General features: G+C 41.8%; 1 protein-coding gene across 1 annotated transcript in view; it reads right to left on the bottom strand.

Moving 5' to 3' along the window:
- Positions 1-16,723, bottom strand: part of SNAPC2 (small nuclear RNA activating complex polypeptide 2) — a 178,140-nt gene that overhangs the window by 90,874 nt on the left and 70,543 nt on the right. The window contains exon 3 of the mRNA XM_044077350.1: positions 1,090-1,158. Coding sequence (XP_043933285.1) covers positions 1,090-1,158 — 69 coding nt within the window. The remainder of the gene's footprint in view (positions 1-1,089; positions 1,159-16,723) is intronic.

Raw genomic sequence — 16,723 nt, 5'->3', positions numbered from 1 at the left:
ACCATAATGCAATTCAATTGTATCGAAAGGAATTGATAGCAACTCAGACAAGAGTCTGAAACAAAAACAACAAAACTGAAATTGCTCATCCTCTTATTATCACAAAGTCAAATAAAAATACAGTGATCTATGATCTAGTTCTTACTGGTAATGACAATATAATGTGAATATTTCTGATTATAGACTTAAGACCACAAATTTGCTTGCTAAACAGTTCTCAGTCATTACACTTTGTTTTTATTCTTTTGGCTTGGCTAGAGGACAAGTAAAATGTATGCTCACCCTGGAAATGAGACCATAAGTTTTGTTTCAGACTGCACAAACTGCCCAAAAGCAAGTTCCTTCTTTTTAAAGACCCACTATCGGTGTGAACTTACTGTCCCAACCAGAAAGCATCTTCTTCCCAACAATAAAAACTAACCGATACCAAGTGCCACCATATGAAATGTTAAGGGGTGGCACAGATTCAGTGGCAGTCGACAGGCTGCAGCACCCTAATCAGAATTAAACCATACTTTGCATCAGTGGAAGCAGAGAGAAAGAGACAGAAAGAGACAGACCGACCTTTGACTGTAGCCCAGTCAGACATTATAAGCAGCTGCATGGGCACTTAATGACACAGGCAGGGGAGAAAGAGTGTGCCCATCCTGGAGAGGGGTGGAGCCAGTTACACCATGTATCCAGTACCCCAGAAAAGGGGTTAAAGGTGATCTGAGCTTGCAGCTCATCAAGGCACTAATAATGGTGGCAGCCTCTAGGTGGGCATATGGGAGTGCACATATACAAGGGGAGGTACTGTGAGTCACTATGATAGCACAGTTAGCTCATTTCCTTAACCAGGGTGGTAGATATACAAAAATAACAAAGCCCCTATAGATGCACTCAACCTAGTATAGCAGGAGGAATGCTCAAAAAGGTGGTCTCCTCACAACTTGGGAACAAACGGTATTTAATCCTGTTCGAGAAGGACTGACAGTTAGCAATTGGGAGCAAAAAAAAGTGCTGCAGTCATCACATAAGCTGGAAATGTAGAGGGAAATGTCAATGAATAAAGAGGTAAGGGGTAAGAGGAGAAAGAGATCTACATACCTGTGAGAATGCAACAGTCATTGCTTCCTCTAGCTTGCCAGTTGCGTCTGCTGCTAGCTTAATCCATACCTTCAAAGAAAAAGAAGAAAAATGCAATCACCTACAAATACAGTGGCAATGGTATTCATATGACAGAACATTTTTATTACATTTTCTTGTATTAAAACTATTCGAACATTGTCAGCAACCTCTCAGCTACATGTGGCAATGCTTCCATATTTGCACTGCTGAATGTTTGGATCCAGACAGAAGGTTCGTAAGTACCTACCACAGTGTCACACAGGTCACTAAAAGTAGTAGTGCAAACTGGGATACCCAGCAACTAGCATGGACAACAGTACTTTGCAGCATGTCCCACACTATAAACCCACGGAAATGGCCTAAGATGGAAAACAAAAACCTTAATACATCCCAAATCACAAACTGCTGTCCACTGCCCAGTTCAGCAAATAAAAGGGATCAGGACCTTTGTTTCCTGGTGTTTTATCACATCTTAAAATACCATAAGTGTAAAACTGTCCTGCCAGATCATCTGTTCCTCTGTACATCAAATGATCCTTTTCCGAATGGAGAGACTATAATTCTGCAAGCAAAGGAGAGTAGTATTGCTGAAATTGAATTCATCCTCAAGTCTTGGTGAGTACCTGTTTTTCACAAAATCTCACCAAGATGACACTGATACATAAATTGTACTTTATATAGCATGCATCATGGACAGAAGTAGGTCAAAAAAAAAAAAAAAAAAAAAGACAGCTGGGTGCACAAAACCCAGGATTAAAAAAAGTGCCCAATCCTGGTATGCGCACTGGTGCCAGGACAGGAAAAAAATTACAGTGTTGAATCCTCAAAATACGGAAACATTCCTACAATAGGGCTAGGCCAGGCCCCGGGGGGGGGGGGGGATGCCCCCCCCCCCCTGTTGCAGAAGGAAGCAGTCCACAAAAAATACAAAAACTGATGGACTGGAGTACTGAGGATAAGAAAGAAATTATGTATTGTTACTATTCTGCAAAAAGCCCAGAATTTCCAGACACATGATATACAAAAAGATGGAGAGAGAAATTAGATGTAAGAAAAATAAGAAAAATTATTTCACAAGGAAAAACTGTCAGAAGCCTCAAATAAAAATTTATGTTCATTAATGCACCCGATTTGTGAAAAACATTATATAGATCAAGAAACTTTGATCTGTTTGGAAAAAGAAGCATATGAAGTGCGAAAATATAAACAACAAAACCTAGAGATTTATTTTTGAGAAGTATAAAAAATAAATATGGACATGGTAAAGAGAGATTTGATATGGTGCAATATTTATGGAAAGTTAAAAGCCAAGTTAATCAATATAAAAAAGGCAGCACCAAAAATATTCAGAAAATACAGGCAAAAGCATCCAGATACAGAAAATTTCACAAATAACACAAAGAGGAAATGTAGAAAAGAAGATTAGTAAAGCAGAAGTTAAAAAAATAGAAGCTGAAGTTATGGAATGCCTGAGAAGTGAAGGATTTGGTGTAGAAAGTCCAACACAGGTTACAACAAAGCATGATGGAACGAGTCCTCAAAGTAAGAAGAAACAGGAAGATCAGGACACATCTGAAGAAGAAACATGAACATGGGAAAGAAAAAGAGATTTAATATGGTGTAATATTTATGCAAAGGAGAAAGCAAAATTTATCAATACAAAAAGTGCAGCACCAAAGATATTTGAATACAGGCAAAGGAATCCAGACATGGGAAACTTTACAATAGAAAAAATAAGACGACAATGAAAAAAAAGATTTACAATAAAAAAATAAAATAAGAACAGAAAGAGGAAAAGAAGATTAGTAATGGAGTAGTTAAATAAAAATAAACTGAGGTTATGCAGTACCTGCAAAGTGAAAGATTCAGTGTTCTAACTCAGAAAGCACCACAGCAGGATAGAGGAACAACATCCTAATTAAGGAGAATCCAGTGGAATGGGAAACAAACGGGCAGTTGCCATATAAAGATATTTTGCAGTCTTCCACAGGAAACTAATATAAACATTCATTTGATGCTGGACAGCAAGGTAAGGAACAGGAAACTCTGATGCAGTCTATATTGAGTGATAGGCCAGTGACTTTCCATATGACAGAGCAAAGGATGACACAGGACAAAATTGAATAGAATGTGCCACAGGAAGATGCTATAGAACTCTCTATAGAATGCCCACAGGAAATGGAGAAAGTACAGTTTTGTACCTACCATAAATGTAGATGTCCGATAGATATGCAACTGCAGTCCTTACATATGGGTTTGTCCTGCCTCAGGCAGCCCTTCGGTCGGCCGGATTCCAAAGTCTGGGTCCGGCGCCGGCTGATGTCGCCTCTTCCCCGACATCAGAGCGACTGGGGTATAAAAGCATCAGTCGACAACATCTTCTTCGGTGTTTCTTGCCCCAGATGACAGGTGCTCTCCAAAGAAGGCTAAAATTAGAGACTGGATAAAAAAAAAATTCCAGGCATGCACAACAGTAATAAACAGATACACCATAACAGGTTTCCCCAGCTAATTTGGAAAAGGGGAGTGGACCCAAAAAGGATAATTTACAGAGGGGTAGGAGGGAGGGCAAACCTGACTGCAGTTGCATATCTATCGGACATCTACATTTATGGTAGGTACAAAACTGTACTATGTCCTTCAAGAATGCAACTGCAGTCCTTACATATGGGTTGAATACCATAGCCAAGGTGGGGGTGGTAGGATCTAAGATAAAGATGGTGTAGCTAAAATGCCCTGCAGGACTGCCGAAGCAAAGCCTGCTCGGGATCTGGAATATAAAGGCAGGTTGTAGTGTTTGGAAAATGTATGCACGGAGCTCCATGTAGCAGCTTCTAGAATGTCCTTTGTAGCCACTCCTCTTAGAAAGGCTGTGGAGGTGGCTATAGCTCTGGTGGAGTGTGGCCTGATATTGGCTGGCACACCTTTTCCATGGAAAGAGTAACAGAATCTGATGCAGTGTCCAATCCATTTTGAAATTGTTTGTTTGGAAATTGCCTTCCTTGTACTCCAGCAGCGTAAGCTACAAATAGTTGGTCAGACTTTCTGTTGGCTTTTGTTCTGTCCAAGTAGTAGCGCAATTGTCTGTGTATGTCCAAAGTGTGCAGCAGCTTTTCTCCTTTATTTTGAGGATTGGGAAAGAAGGTAGGCAGGTGAATTGCTTGATTTAGAGACACCCTGGATATCACTTTTGGCATGAATGAAGGATTGATTCTTAAAGAAACTCTGTCCTGACAAAAAATGAGAAATGGAGGTACTGCCATGAGGGCCTGTATCTCCAAGACTCTTCTTGCTGAGGTAATTGCCAACAGGAAAACTGTTTTCCAGGAGAGAAATTGCAATTCTGAAGATGCTGCTGGCTCAAAAGGAGGGAGAGTTAATTTTTCCAACATGAAGTTGAGGTCCCATGCAGGCACTGGTGGTTTTCTGGGAGGTTTGATATTCTTAATCCCTCTTAGAAACTGTCTTAGCAAAGGATGAGAAAACACAGGTGGATCACCGTTGTATTTTGCTGAAATTGCTGAAGCGTGTATTTTTATGGAAGAATATGAAAGGCCATTATGTAGCATTTCTGCCAAGTATTCTAGTATCTGTGGGATGTTCATTACTGATGCATCCTGACCCTTGCTGGCATTCCAGATGTTGAATCTCTTCCATTTGGCTGAGTAAGTTTTTCTGGTGGAAGGTCTGCGTGCTTCCAGTAAGATCTCTTGAACTTTCTTGGAGAGAGAGATATGGGGAGAAGTCATGGAACCCTCCAAGCTGTCAGCTGTAATGTTTGCAGGTTGGGATGAAACGTCCTGTAATTGTGCTGAGTCAGAAGCAGAGGCCATTGAGGCAGGGGCCATGGCTTGGTGCAAGTTAAGCTCCTTAGTAATGGATACCAGTGCTGTCTTGGCCAGTCTGGAGCTATCAAAATGCCTTTCGGTTGTTCTGCTTTGATCTTCAGTAACACCTTGGTCATTAATGGTAGAGGTGGGAATGCATAGATTGTTAGAGAGTTCCAGCTGAAGGAGAGAGCATCCATTCTCCAGGCTTGAGGACGGTGTGTCCTCGAGCAGAACTTCTTCAGATGATGATTGAGGTGTGAGACAAAGAGGTCTATGTCCGGCCTCCCCCATGCATGAGTTATTTGTGAAAAAATGTCTGGATGCAACATCCATTTGTGCGGATCCAAGATGTTTCTGCTTAGACTGTCCGCCAGAACACTGTCCTTGCCTGGAACAAACTGGGATTGCAACTGTATGTTCAGTTTCAGGGCATTTTCCCAAAGAGTCATTGTTAGCCTGCAGAGGGGGTAGGAATGAGTGCCTCCCTGTTTGTTTATGTATCACATAACAGTGGTGTTGTCTGTCTTTATTAGCAGTTGACCTTGCTGAAGAAAGTTTCCGAAGGCCTCGATTGCATGAATCACTGCCAACATCTCTTTTTGATTGATGTGCAGATGCAATTCCCGGGGTGCCCATTGCCCTCGAATGCATCTGCCCTCCATGTGCGCCCCCCATCCATGATCTGAGGAGTCTGTTGTAATGGTTTGGCTTGTTTGAGGTTTGTTGAAAGACATGCCTTTGTTTAGCTGGCTTACTTGTGCCCACCACAAAAATTCCTTTTGTAGACATGGAATGAGCGGAATAATTGCTTCCAAGTTGTGGCTGTGTTGAGACCATAAACATTTTAGGTACCATTGTATTTTTCTCATGTGTAGTCTTGCCAGTGGAATCAGAAGAATGCAAGATGCCATGAAACCCAGGGCCTGCAGGATTTTCCTTGCAGTCATCTGGGTGTGCTCTGCTAGGCTTTTGAAGTAATCTGGTAATTGTTCTTGTTTTTCTTCTGTGAGAAAAGCCATTTGTGAGTTCGTGTCCAGTTTGGCTCCTAGAAAAATTATTTGTTGGGATGGCAGTAGTCTTGATTTTTGATTGTTGACTGTGTATCCCATAGCCTGTAGTAAGTGAATGACATAGTTCAAGTTTCTTATCAAGGCTTGCTTGCTGTCCGCTTGTATAAGGCAGTCATCCAGGTAAGGGTATATTTGTATCCCCTGGAGTCTGCAATGTGCAATTACTGATGCCAGGCATTTCGTGAATACTCTGGGCGCAGTAGATAAGCCAAAAGGCAATGCTGAGAATTGATAATGCGCTGACCCTGCAAGAAATCTGAGGTATCTTCTGCAACTGTGTCTGATTGGGACATGCAGGTATGCCTCCCTGAGGTCCAGAGTAACCAGCCAAGACCCCTTGCCCAGCATGGGAAGAAGTTGCTGCAACGTCAGCATTTTGAATTTTGGCACAATGAGAAAAGTGTTTAGAGCGGACAAGTCCAGTATAGGTCTCCATTGCTTTTCTTTTCTTGGAACAAGGAACAGTCTTGAGTATAATCCCTGGCCTTGTTCCTGAGGAGGAACCTTTTCTATTGCTTTGATTTGTAGCAGCTTTGAAACCTGTATGAGTGCCTCTGCTCTTTGATTTTGTGGCAGGTTTGGCATGCCTTGTCTTGTTGGTAAGGTATGGAAGTGGAACCTGTAACCTTTGTCTATTATAGCTTTGAAACCTGTATGAGTGCCTCTGCTCTTTGATTTTGTGGCAGGTTTGGCATGCCTTGTCTTGTTGGTAAGGTATGGAAGTGGAACCTGTAACCTTTGTCTATTATGTCCAGAATCCATTTGTCCTTTGTTAAAACGTGCCAATTTCTTGAAAATAAAGGATAATTTTCCGCCTAAAGGTGCTTCTCTTTGAGCCTTGGTCAGCGGCGTCAAAGTCAAGTCATTGTGATTGTCCCTGTGCAGCAATAGAAGTCCCTGCGCCACTTCTCTGATTAGTCGGTTGCCATTGGCGGCCCCTGTAGGAGCCTCGGTATTGCCCTCTACCTCGAGCACGCCTGTTTTTTCCCCTTTGGAACTTGTCAGTGTCTGGAAAGGACCAATTCTTCGAAGGCTAATTCCTGCTGAACCTTGGTGGCTGAACCTGGAGGAAATCTTTGACTGTTTGTACTGATTTAGCCTTTTCCTCAATTGATTTCAACACATCCTGAGCATTAGCACCAAATAGCTTGTGTTTTTCCAGAGGTGCATCTAGAAGCTTTACTTTAACATGATCTGGCAATGCCTGTTCTTTCAACCAAGCATATCTACAAATGACAGCCCCTGTCAAAGCTGCCCTACATGAAGCTTCCAATGCATCATAACCACACTGTAGAAAATGATTGCTAACCTGCTGAGTATTATGAACCAAATCCTGCAAGGCCTTTCTATCTAAAGGCTCAGGGGAGGCTAACTTTCTGCAAATCATCCATCAAGAAATCCTGATACTGAAACATATGAAAAAGACAGTTAAGTGCCCTCATGGCAAGGGTGGTTGAGGTATAAACTTTTTTGTCCCACCTCTCCAGGGACCAAGATTCCCTGTCTGCGGGCAAAGGATTTTTGGCCGTGGAAGTGGCCTTAAAGAGATGTTTATGAGTTTCAGGAACCCTGTAATATCTGTCTGGCTTGACAGGAGCAGGAGGGAGAGAATCAGGAGAAGCACTCGAGTCTGAGTACACATCATCCAATACATCTAACACTGGGGGTATAGCTAAAGGCCTGTGCTGGGGTAATTTAAGGAAAGTACGAAGCCTTTTCCTGGAGTCGGAGAAATCCTGGCCCTGCCACTGAAAATGCTCTCTCATGGAGTGGAGAATTTCCCCGAAAGAAATATCCTCAGGAGGAGAGGCAGAGGGAATAAATTCATCAGCATCAGAATCCTCGTAGGCCTGGAAGGATTCTTCCTGGAAATCTGAATGACCTGAGTTGCCAGAGGCTTCATCTGAGGAAAAGGTATCTGTCTGCTCAACCCTAGGCCTTTTGTCTGCAGGCGGCTGAGAACCCCTGTCTGGATGAGCTGAGAGCCTCTGATTAATGAAATGAGATCTGCAGCTAAAGTCATGATCTGTTTATCAGAAGTGGGACCCTGAGAAAAAGATTTAGGAGGGAGAGACTTAGCCTGGTTGGCAGCCTTAGCACGTGTGTAGGCCTTGATGGACATAAACACCGGAGGCCTAGCTGCCCCATGTGCAGGAGTAACTTTGTCCACCGGTATCGTGTTAGGCAAAACTTGGGTTTCGGTTTCAGGAGGAAAATCAATAACCGGCACCGGGGAAGCCTCCGGGACCGAAGTGTGCGGTAAAGCGGTGTCGTTGGTCTGGAGCGGTTGAATTACCGCCTCCGAGGAGACCGATGCACTCGCGGTAGGTTTTGGCATGGTGTCGGTGGAAGTCTCGGGCCGAGAATGTCGGTCCCGGTCCTTCCGTTTTTTGGAAATAAACGATGTCGGTTGTTCCGACGGCATGATATAGGAGTAATTTTTCCCAAAAAAGTCTTCAGCAAATTCTGCCCGGCGCCTGAGTGTGCGCTTATTGAAGCAAGCACAGGCCGAGACGTCGTGGTCTGGGCCAAGGCAGGGAAGGCAGTAAGAATGGAAGTCCTTATGAGGTATTTGTTTACCACAAGACAAACAGTTATTGACTTTTGCAGTTTTATCTGACATCGGCTGAGGCAAGAAAAGGTTCCCCAATGGGGTACTTAGCTTTTTGATGACTTCGGTAACTGAAAACACAGGAGCTGACCGACCGGCACTTGCTAACTGCTTCTGCTTCAGGCACCGCACGGCAAGAAAGACTGGAGAAGATGGCGTCGACTGATGCTTTTATACCCCAGTCGCTCTGACGTCGGGGAAGAGGCGACATCAGCCGACGCCAGACCCAGACTTTGGAATCCAGCCGACCAAAGGGTTGCCTGAGGCAGGACAACCCATATGTAAGGACTGCAGTTGCATTCTTGAAGGACATCAAAGAATGTGCCCTCAGTTTAGAAGAAATGAGCTAAGAGAAGAGTTGCTTGATAATAGAGACAAACATTAAGACCAATGAAAGAAATAGACTGCAGAAGTTTAATAAAACCCAAAAAGTCAGAAGTCTGATAAAACAAATGAACACAGTAATTAGGATGGTCTGTAGAGATACATACAATATAACAGAAGTAAACAGGATATATTACTGTGCAGCTAAATTAATAACAGATAAAATTCTACCACAAGAACACAAGACAGTAAGAGAAAGGAAGGGAAGAAATCGAATATCTCATCACTGAAGTATTGAACAGAGAAAACTATAAAGCAATTAAGACAAGAAGTGTCACCATTAGAAATGTATACAAGGGGGAACAGATAAAAATATTCAGAATGATGGGCGTGATAAAAGCAATGCGTAGTATTATAACGCATCAGGATCTTGCACTATTGCAAATAATAAACTAAAAATCTCGACACGGGCAGAAAAACTTTGAAGACACACAGATAAATATAAAGGAAAACTACAAAATAAGTAATTCATTGATGACGCCAAAAAGTTCTATAGAGAATTCGGAAGCAAGGCAAAAGGAATTGAAAGACCACCCAAAAAAAGAAGAAACAGATACATTTATCTATGAAGATCATGTGGAACATGAAAAAGATGATAAATGGATAGAAGGTACAAGAAAGAATAAGAAGTTCAGTGGTACAAGATATGAAATGGGATGAGGTAACAAAAGCCTCCAATTGGAAAACCCCAGGCCCAGATGAAGTACCTAACTTCTGGCTAAAAGTATTAACATCTCTGCACAAAGATTTAGTCATGAGTAAGAACTAATTCATGCGCACCCCAGACACCAAACTGGTTAACAGGAAAAACAATGCTCCTACTCAAGAGTGAACCTGCAAGTTATCTTAAAAATTATAGACCAATAACTTGCCTTCTGACGACATACAAACTATATACCGGAATTAATGCCAACAGAGTTTATAGTCATTTAGAAGAAAATTCAATCACGGCAACAGAACAAAAGGGTAATAAAAGAAAGTCATATGGAACAAAGGATCATCTGTTGCTAAATAAAGTCATAATGGAGAACTGTAAAAAGGAGAAGAATCTAAGTATGGCATGGATTGATTACAAAAAAGCATTTGACAGTATCCCACATTCATGTAGAGTGCTTAAAAGGTATAAGATACACCCTACACTGATCAACTACATTACACTGACCATGAAACAGTGGCAAACCACTTTGTAGTTAAGCCATAATAAAGGACAAATTATCCCAGGGATAAAAATTCCAAGGGGGATATTCCAGGGAGACTTCCTGCCCTTAACCCTTTAAGCCATCTAATAGATTAGGCCATGGTTATAACTTGGCTCCTAGAAAACAACAAATTGTAAAGACTTCACATCTTTTTGTCGATTATTTAAAACTGTATAGCTCATCAGATGAGGAACTGAAAAAGCACAACTGCAAGTAGTCAAAACTTTCAGATAATATAAGAATGTCAGTTGCTCTTAACAAACGTGCAAAAGCAACCTTTAAAGCATGAAAACTGCAGCACCAAGAAATCATCACTTTGGGACAAGAATGTGATATAAAGCAACTTGAGCAAGAGGGAGTATTTGGGAATTGATAAAGGATAGACAACAAACAAGAACAAATGCAAATAATACTTAGTAAGGAATACTTTAGAAGACTTAAATTAATCTTGAAAACAGAGTTAACATCTAGGAACACAGAGTTGACGCCTAGGAACAAAATTCAAGCTATAAACCAATTTGCTCTTCCAGTCCTAACTTACAATTTTAGAGTGACTGACTGGCCCCAAAACGTGTTGGATAGATTACACAGGAAAACAAGAGGGATGCTTCATGCTCACCAAATGATTTATTAAAAAAGTACAGCTGTGTACACTTACCATAAATGTAGATGTTCGAGTGTATTCACTGTTGCAGTCATCACATTTGGGTTATCTGCCTGCAGGTAGCCCTCAGCCGGCCTGAATACCAGAGTCTTGGATTCCTGCGTCGGATGCTGTCTCTTCTTCCATGACATCAGGTCGTCAGGGGTATAAAACATGCAGACAACGCCATTACATCAGTTTTTCTTGCCCCACGTCAGGTGCCCCCACAATTGGAAGAAATTATATGTTATGGTATCACCTCCATCAAAAAGCAAATACACCAGAAAACTTAAATATACCAAACAAGAAGGAAAGGTAGAGCCAAGAGAAGTCAGGGGGCTGGAGTGAGGGTAACCAGGACTGCAACAGTGAATACACTTCAAACATCTACATTTATGGTAAGTGTACACAACTGTACTATGTTCTTCGTGTTTCACTGTTGCAGTCATCACATTTGGGTTGATTCCCAAAGCTAAGGAAGGGAGGAGAAAGTTAGAGAGCATAAGGACCAGCTATTAAGCCCTGCAAAACTGCAGTGGCAAAATCAGCTCTGGATTTAGAAAAAAAAAAAAAAAAAGAGGCATGTGGTAATGCTTGGTAAAGGTATGTACAAAGCTCCAGGTAGCAGCTTCTAGCATGTCCCTGGTAGCGACTCCTCTAAGAAAGGCTGCAGAGGTAGATGCAGCCCTGGTGGAATGTGATCTTACCCCTAGGTTTTCCATGGTGCTTGTAGCAGAAATAAATGGGCTATCCATTTGGAAATGGTTTGCTTTGAAATGGCCTGCCCCTCTGCCCCTGCAGCAAAACCAACTAGCAGCTGTTCAGATTTTCTCAGAGGCTTAGTCCTGTCCAAAAAAAATCTAAGTTGTCTGTGCACGTCCAGAGAGTGCACTATTCGTTCTCCTTTGTTTTGTGGATTAGGGAAGAAAGTAGGCAAGTGAATGGACTGATTTAGGGCCACACTAGACACCACCTTGGGCATAATGTCTGCATGGAAGATAATGAAGGGTTCCACTGCCATGAGTGCCTGTAATTCAGACACTCTTCTTGCTGAAGTGATGGCTAGAAGGAATGCCATTTTCCAAGAAAGAATTTCAACTCTGCTGTTGCAGCTGGCTCAAAGGGAGGGAGAGTGAGCTTTTCCAATACAAAAGTTAAGGTCCCAGGCTGGAGTAGGGGCTCTCCTGGGAGGGTCTTAAATTGTTGGCCCCTCTAAAGAATTGTTTTAGCAGTGGCTCAGTATTATACTGAGCTGAAATTGCAGAGGCATGAATTTTAACTGACGAGAAGGATAGGCACTTGTGGAGCATTTCTGTTAAGTACTGAAGAATATGAGGTAAGCTGGGCACCAATGTGCCCATCCCGTGAGTCTGACTCCAGGAACAGTATCTTTTCCACTTTTCAGCATAAGATTTTCTAGTACTAGGCCTTCTGGCCTCCAAAATGACATCTAGCACCTGCTTATTGAGGGATGCTATTGGGGAGCTCAAGGAATTAGCCAGGCTGCAAGGTTCATGGTTTGAAGCCGAGGATGCAGAATCTTTAGGAGGTATTTGCTTTCCACAGGTAAGACAACTGTCAACTTTTACTGACATCGGTTGGAGCAAGACAAAAAGATCCCCAACGGGGTACTTATCTTTTTTTTGAAGACTTCGGTTCGAAAACGAAAATTTCAGGAGTCGGCTGACCAGCATTTGTGAACTGCTTCTGCTTCGGGCACCTCATGGCACGAAAGACTGATGTAATGGTGTCGGCTGCATGTTTTATACCCCTGACGACCTGACATCATGGAAGAAGAGACAGCATCTGATGCAGGAATCCAAGACTCTGGTGTTCAGGCCAGCTGAGGGCTACCTGCAGGCAGATAACCCAAATGTGATGATTGCAACAGTGAAACACTAAGAACATCAGTGCACACCAAGATTATATATTCCCCCGTTCCGAAGGAGGTATTGGCCTCCTTGAAATCGACTACATATATAGATCTGCAATCGTGGGACTGCACACATCTGCTGACCTCAACACCCAAATTGTAGCGAAAGTTTTGAAACATGAGGAGAATAAATCCAAGATGACTTCCCTGCTTAGTCTAGCTGAAGCATACTGGCATCAAGCAGGAATGGAAATCAAACCAGAAGTATATAAAAATCAAGCAGCAAATGAATGTGCCAAAAAACAAAAGAAAGAATCAAACGAGAAGGCAAGAAATATGGAAAATGCATAAATATAGCTGCAAGCATAGAAAACATCTGGAAGAACCTCGTGTTGATCAGGATCGAACGCAGAAATGGATAGGGAGAGGCAAATTCAAACCAAAAGATGGAAGGTTAATACTGGCGGCGCCCAAGATAGTGGGCTACGTACACGTTGGTTTACAAAGTCCATTGAACATGTGGGAGAAACAGACAAATGCAGGTTTGGTAAAACATAACTGAAAACAGTCGGACACCTTGCTGCTGAATGTGCCGTACTAATGGCAGAAGGACTGTATACTGAAAGGCTTAATAATTTGACAAGACTGTTGCACTGGGGATTGCGCAAACATTATGGTACTGAAGTGGCTGAAAAACACTGCAAACATGAGCTACAAAGCATCACAGAAAATGATAAAGTCCACATCACATGGGACCAGTTCAAAAGATAGATGCGAGAAAACCAGATACAGTGGTCCATGAAAAGACAAAAGTGGCACTGGTTATTCAAATTGCTACAACCACTGACTACAGTGTCTTGCGTACAGACACACAAAGTCATAAAATATCAAAATTTGCAGGCAGAAATGAAAGCAATGTGGAAGAAAGATACCCAGACAGTTCCAATAGTAGTAGGAGCAACGGATCTCATAAAAAAGAATCTACAATCATATTTAGATGTTATCAATACATGGAACTCCATATGAAATGCAGAGAGTCTCATTACTGGGCACACTGCGGGTACTGCGAAGAGCACTTTTGACTGACATCAAAGTTTGAAACAATACTAGTTTCATGAACTTTAATCATACTTTGACTTAGGAATGGGGTCCATTCCCATCATGGCATTAGAAACCCAAAAGATTTGGAAAATTAAAATAAATAAATAAATAAATAAAATTACAATTAGAGGTCACATGACAACATTTGTACAACCTTGGAAGTAACAGAGATTGGGGGGGGGGCGGGGGATGTTTGTGTGTGTGTCTTTTTCTGTTCACTTTTTGCTCCCAATTAAACCCATGAAGCTTCCCTCCTGACAAAACGTCCTTCTGTTCCACCTGGTGGTGACAACTGTCCTAGGGATGGTGCAGCTGTCCTGCTTGGAGAACTTTTCTTTTTAACTTTATGGCCATACTGGCTTTCCTTGAACATTCTGAAGACATCACAAGGGATGCTAGGAGCTTAAACCACTGGAAGCACTTCTATCACTAGAAGATGTAGATGTCTGTGCAGTCACAGAAACCTGGTTCAAGGTCTAAGAAAGTACCCCGGCCTTGCAAGGCTACAATGCCTTCCACACCTTTAAACCGCAAAACGAATGCGTGAAAACCAAAGACGGTGGTGTTTCAATCTATATTAGAGATAAATTCACCTTCTGTCTAGTTTGATTGGACAACTCCATGGAGTTACTCCAGGTACAGGTTACGGAGGGCAAGACCCCCATTCAAGTCATAACCAGTTATAGATCCCCCTCCATGGGTCACAAAGCCTACTTGAGCAAACTAGAGATTTTTTACTGAACACACTGGTTATAAGGGATTTGAATTATCACACCACCAACTGGGAAACCTGCGCTAGCGCAAAAGTTCCTTGACTTTGTTAATTCAAATGCCCTGGAAAAAATTGCCCATACCCCCATTAGGGGAACAAACATTCTGGATCTGGTCCTCACCAACATGTCAAACAGATGCACTGCTGCAACCGTCGGACCAATATTAGTTAAAACTGACCACAAATCAGTCATCTTTGAGCTGGCATAACACCAGAAATCACAAAGGGTGAAAACAGACTAAAAAACTTCACCAAGGCAAACTACACCCTCCTAGGTGAAGATATAAATGCATTCCAAGCACCACCCCAAGCTGGAAGTGGTAACTACGTTTAAGCTTACACTAAAGCCCTGTACAATCACTTGCATAAGTGTATAAACTCGGCTGTACCAGAAATAAAGCCAGAGCTTCAATTAAAAACAAGCTGCCATGGTGGACATCCAGCATCAACAAACTTTACAATAAATGCAAAACACTGCGGTCCAAGAAAACAAAAGGTGTTGCTCATCTAGTCAGGATAAAATAGACGAGTCTTTGTGGGTTCTGTTCAAGCAGCTTTATTATGCACAAACATCAGGATTGAGGCTTAATAACTTTAACTTAGACAATCTTATAAACAAACTAGCTATTACACTCATACATGCTCAATCTCTGGCTGCACTCTCAAAATGGCACTTAAGCTAGCATGTGCTTGCTAATTACATGCACGTGCCGACCTTGAAACACTTCTTAAAAGAAATCAGTCATGCAATGTTGATGACATCAATTGACATGCAATCAATACAAATAATTCTTTGTCGTGCAATTACACAGAACTAAATACATATAAACAATTATATCTAGGTTGCTGTGTATTTCACACTAGGTCTGGAAATGTGACAAAATTGTGTGACACAGAATGACACAGAAATTAGAATCAGGTCTAGCAGCTGGGACCGTCTCTGCTGAATGTTCAACCTTGGGGACATCAGGAACATCATCAGGAATGAACTGGAAGTTAAGACATGTTCTGCAACAGGAACATGTCTGGATTGCTCTGAGATCTAGAGTCTGCATCATAGGAGCAATGCTGCGATATTGATTCTGGTATAGGAAGATGATGTTTGCGATTTCTCCTGTACTCCACACCCTCAGATTCTATGTAGTAGGATCTCAGCTCGGTACATATACTTGTTACTTGACCAATCTGGTTGAAATCTTTCGCCGTTTGTATCCTCTCTGTCTCTCCTTTCAATGGACGAAGAAATCTGCTTAATTCATCATCGCTGGTCTTCTGGAAAGAACACTTTCTAAATAACTGGGCTCTAATTGTCCTGTTGTTCTTAGCTTTAGGCCTCAACAAACTGGAATGAATAGGCAATGTTGTTCTGGTTTGCCTGGATAGAAGTCTCTGAGCAGGCAAGTCAAGTACATCATCACAGGGTATGTTTCTGAGATAGAGTAGATTTTTATCACACTTTGACCTCTGAAGTAATGGCTTTGCACTCTGTACTGTACGTTCATTTAGTCTATTCGACTGGATATTCTGGACTACTAGTAACATACAAAGTCCCGTTCTTTTGCAAATTTCTGAAACAACTGACTAGTAAATTGAGTACTATTGTCAGAAACAACTTTATGTGGACTGCCATAGACTGAGAAATGACGTTTCAACTTGGACAGCAGTGGACGTCAGATTGATTTACCAACTAATCTCAAACCAGTTTAAACAAGAGTCTACCAACACTAAGGAATGCTGATTGTTCCACTCGACTATATATCAGTGGCTACTGTTGACCAAGGTAGCTCAGGAACTTGACTTAGCTGAAGTGGTTCTATTTGCAAATGTAGTTTAGTACGATTGCATACTAAACAAGAAAAAGGTATTTTATCAATGTCTTTTATTAGAGAAGGCCAAAATAGTAGTTCTCTAACCCTTCTTTTGGTAGACTCGGAACCTGGGTGACTACAATGCAAAATCTGGATATATTCATGTTGCAAGGAAGCAGGAACAATTTTAGGACCTTTAAAAATAATGCATCTTTTATCAATATCTCATCTCTGTAAGGAAAATAAGTTTGCACTTTAGGTGGTACACTAGACTCTTTGATGGCCATCCAACATTAATGTAGTGGTTGAGCTTTTGCAAAAT

This window comes from Protopterus annectens, chromosome 7.part0 (assembly GCF_019279795.1).
Source record: "Protopterus annectens isolate FY-2018-M chromosome 7.part0, PAN1.0, whole genome shotgun sequence".
NCBI lineage: Eukaryota > Metazoa > Chordata > Ceratodontiformes > Protopteridae > Protopterus > Protopterus annectens.
The sequence above is the reverse complement of the archived record's forward strand: the minus strand, read 5'-3'. Positions and strand labels throughout refer to the sequence as shown.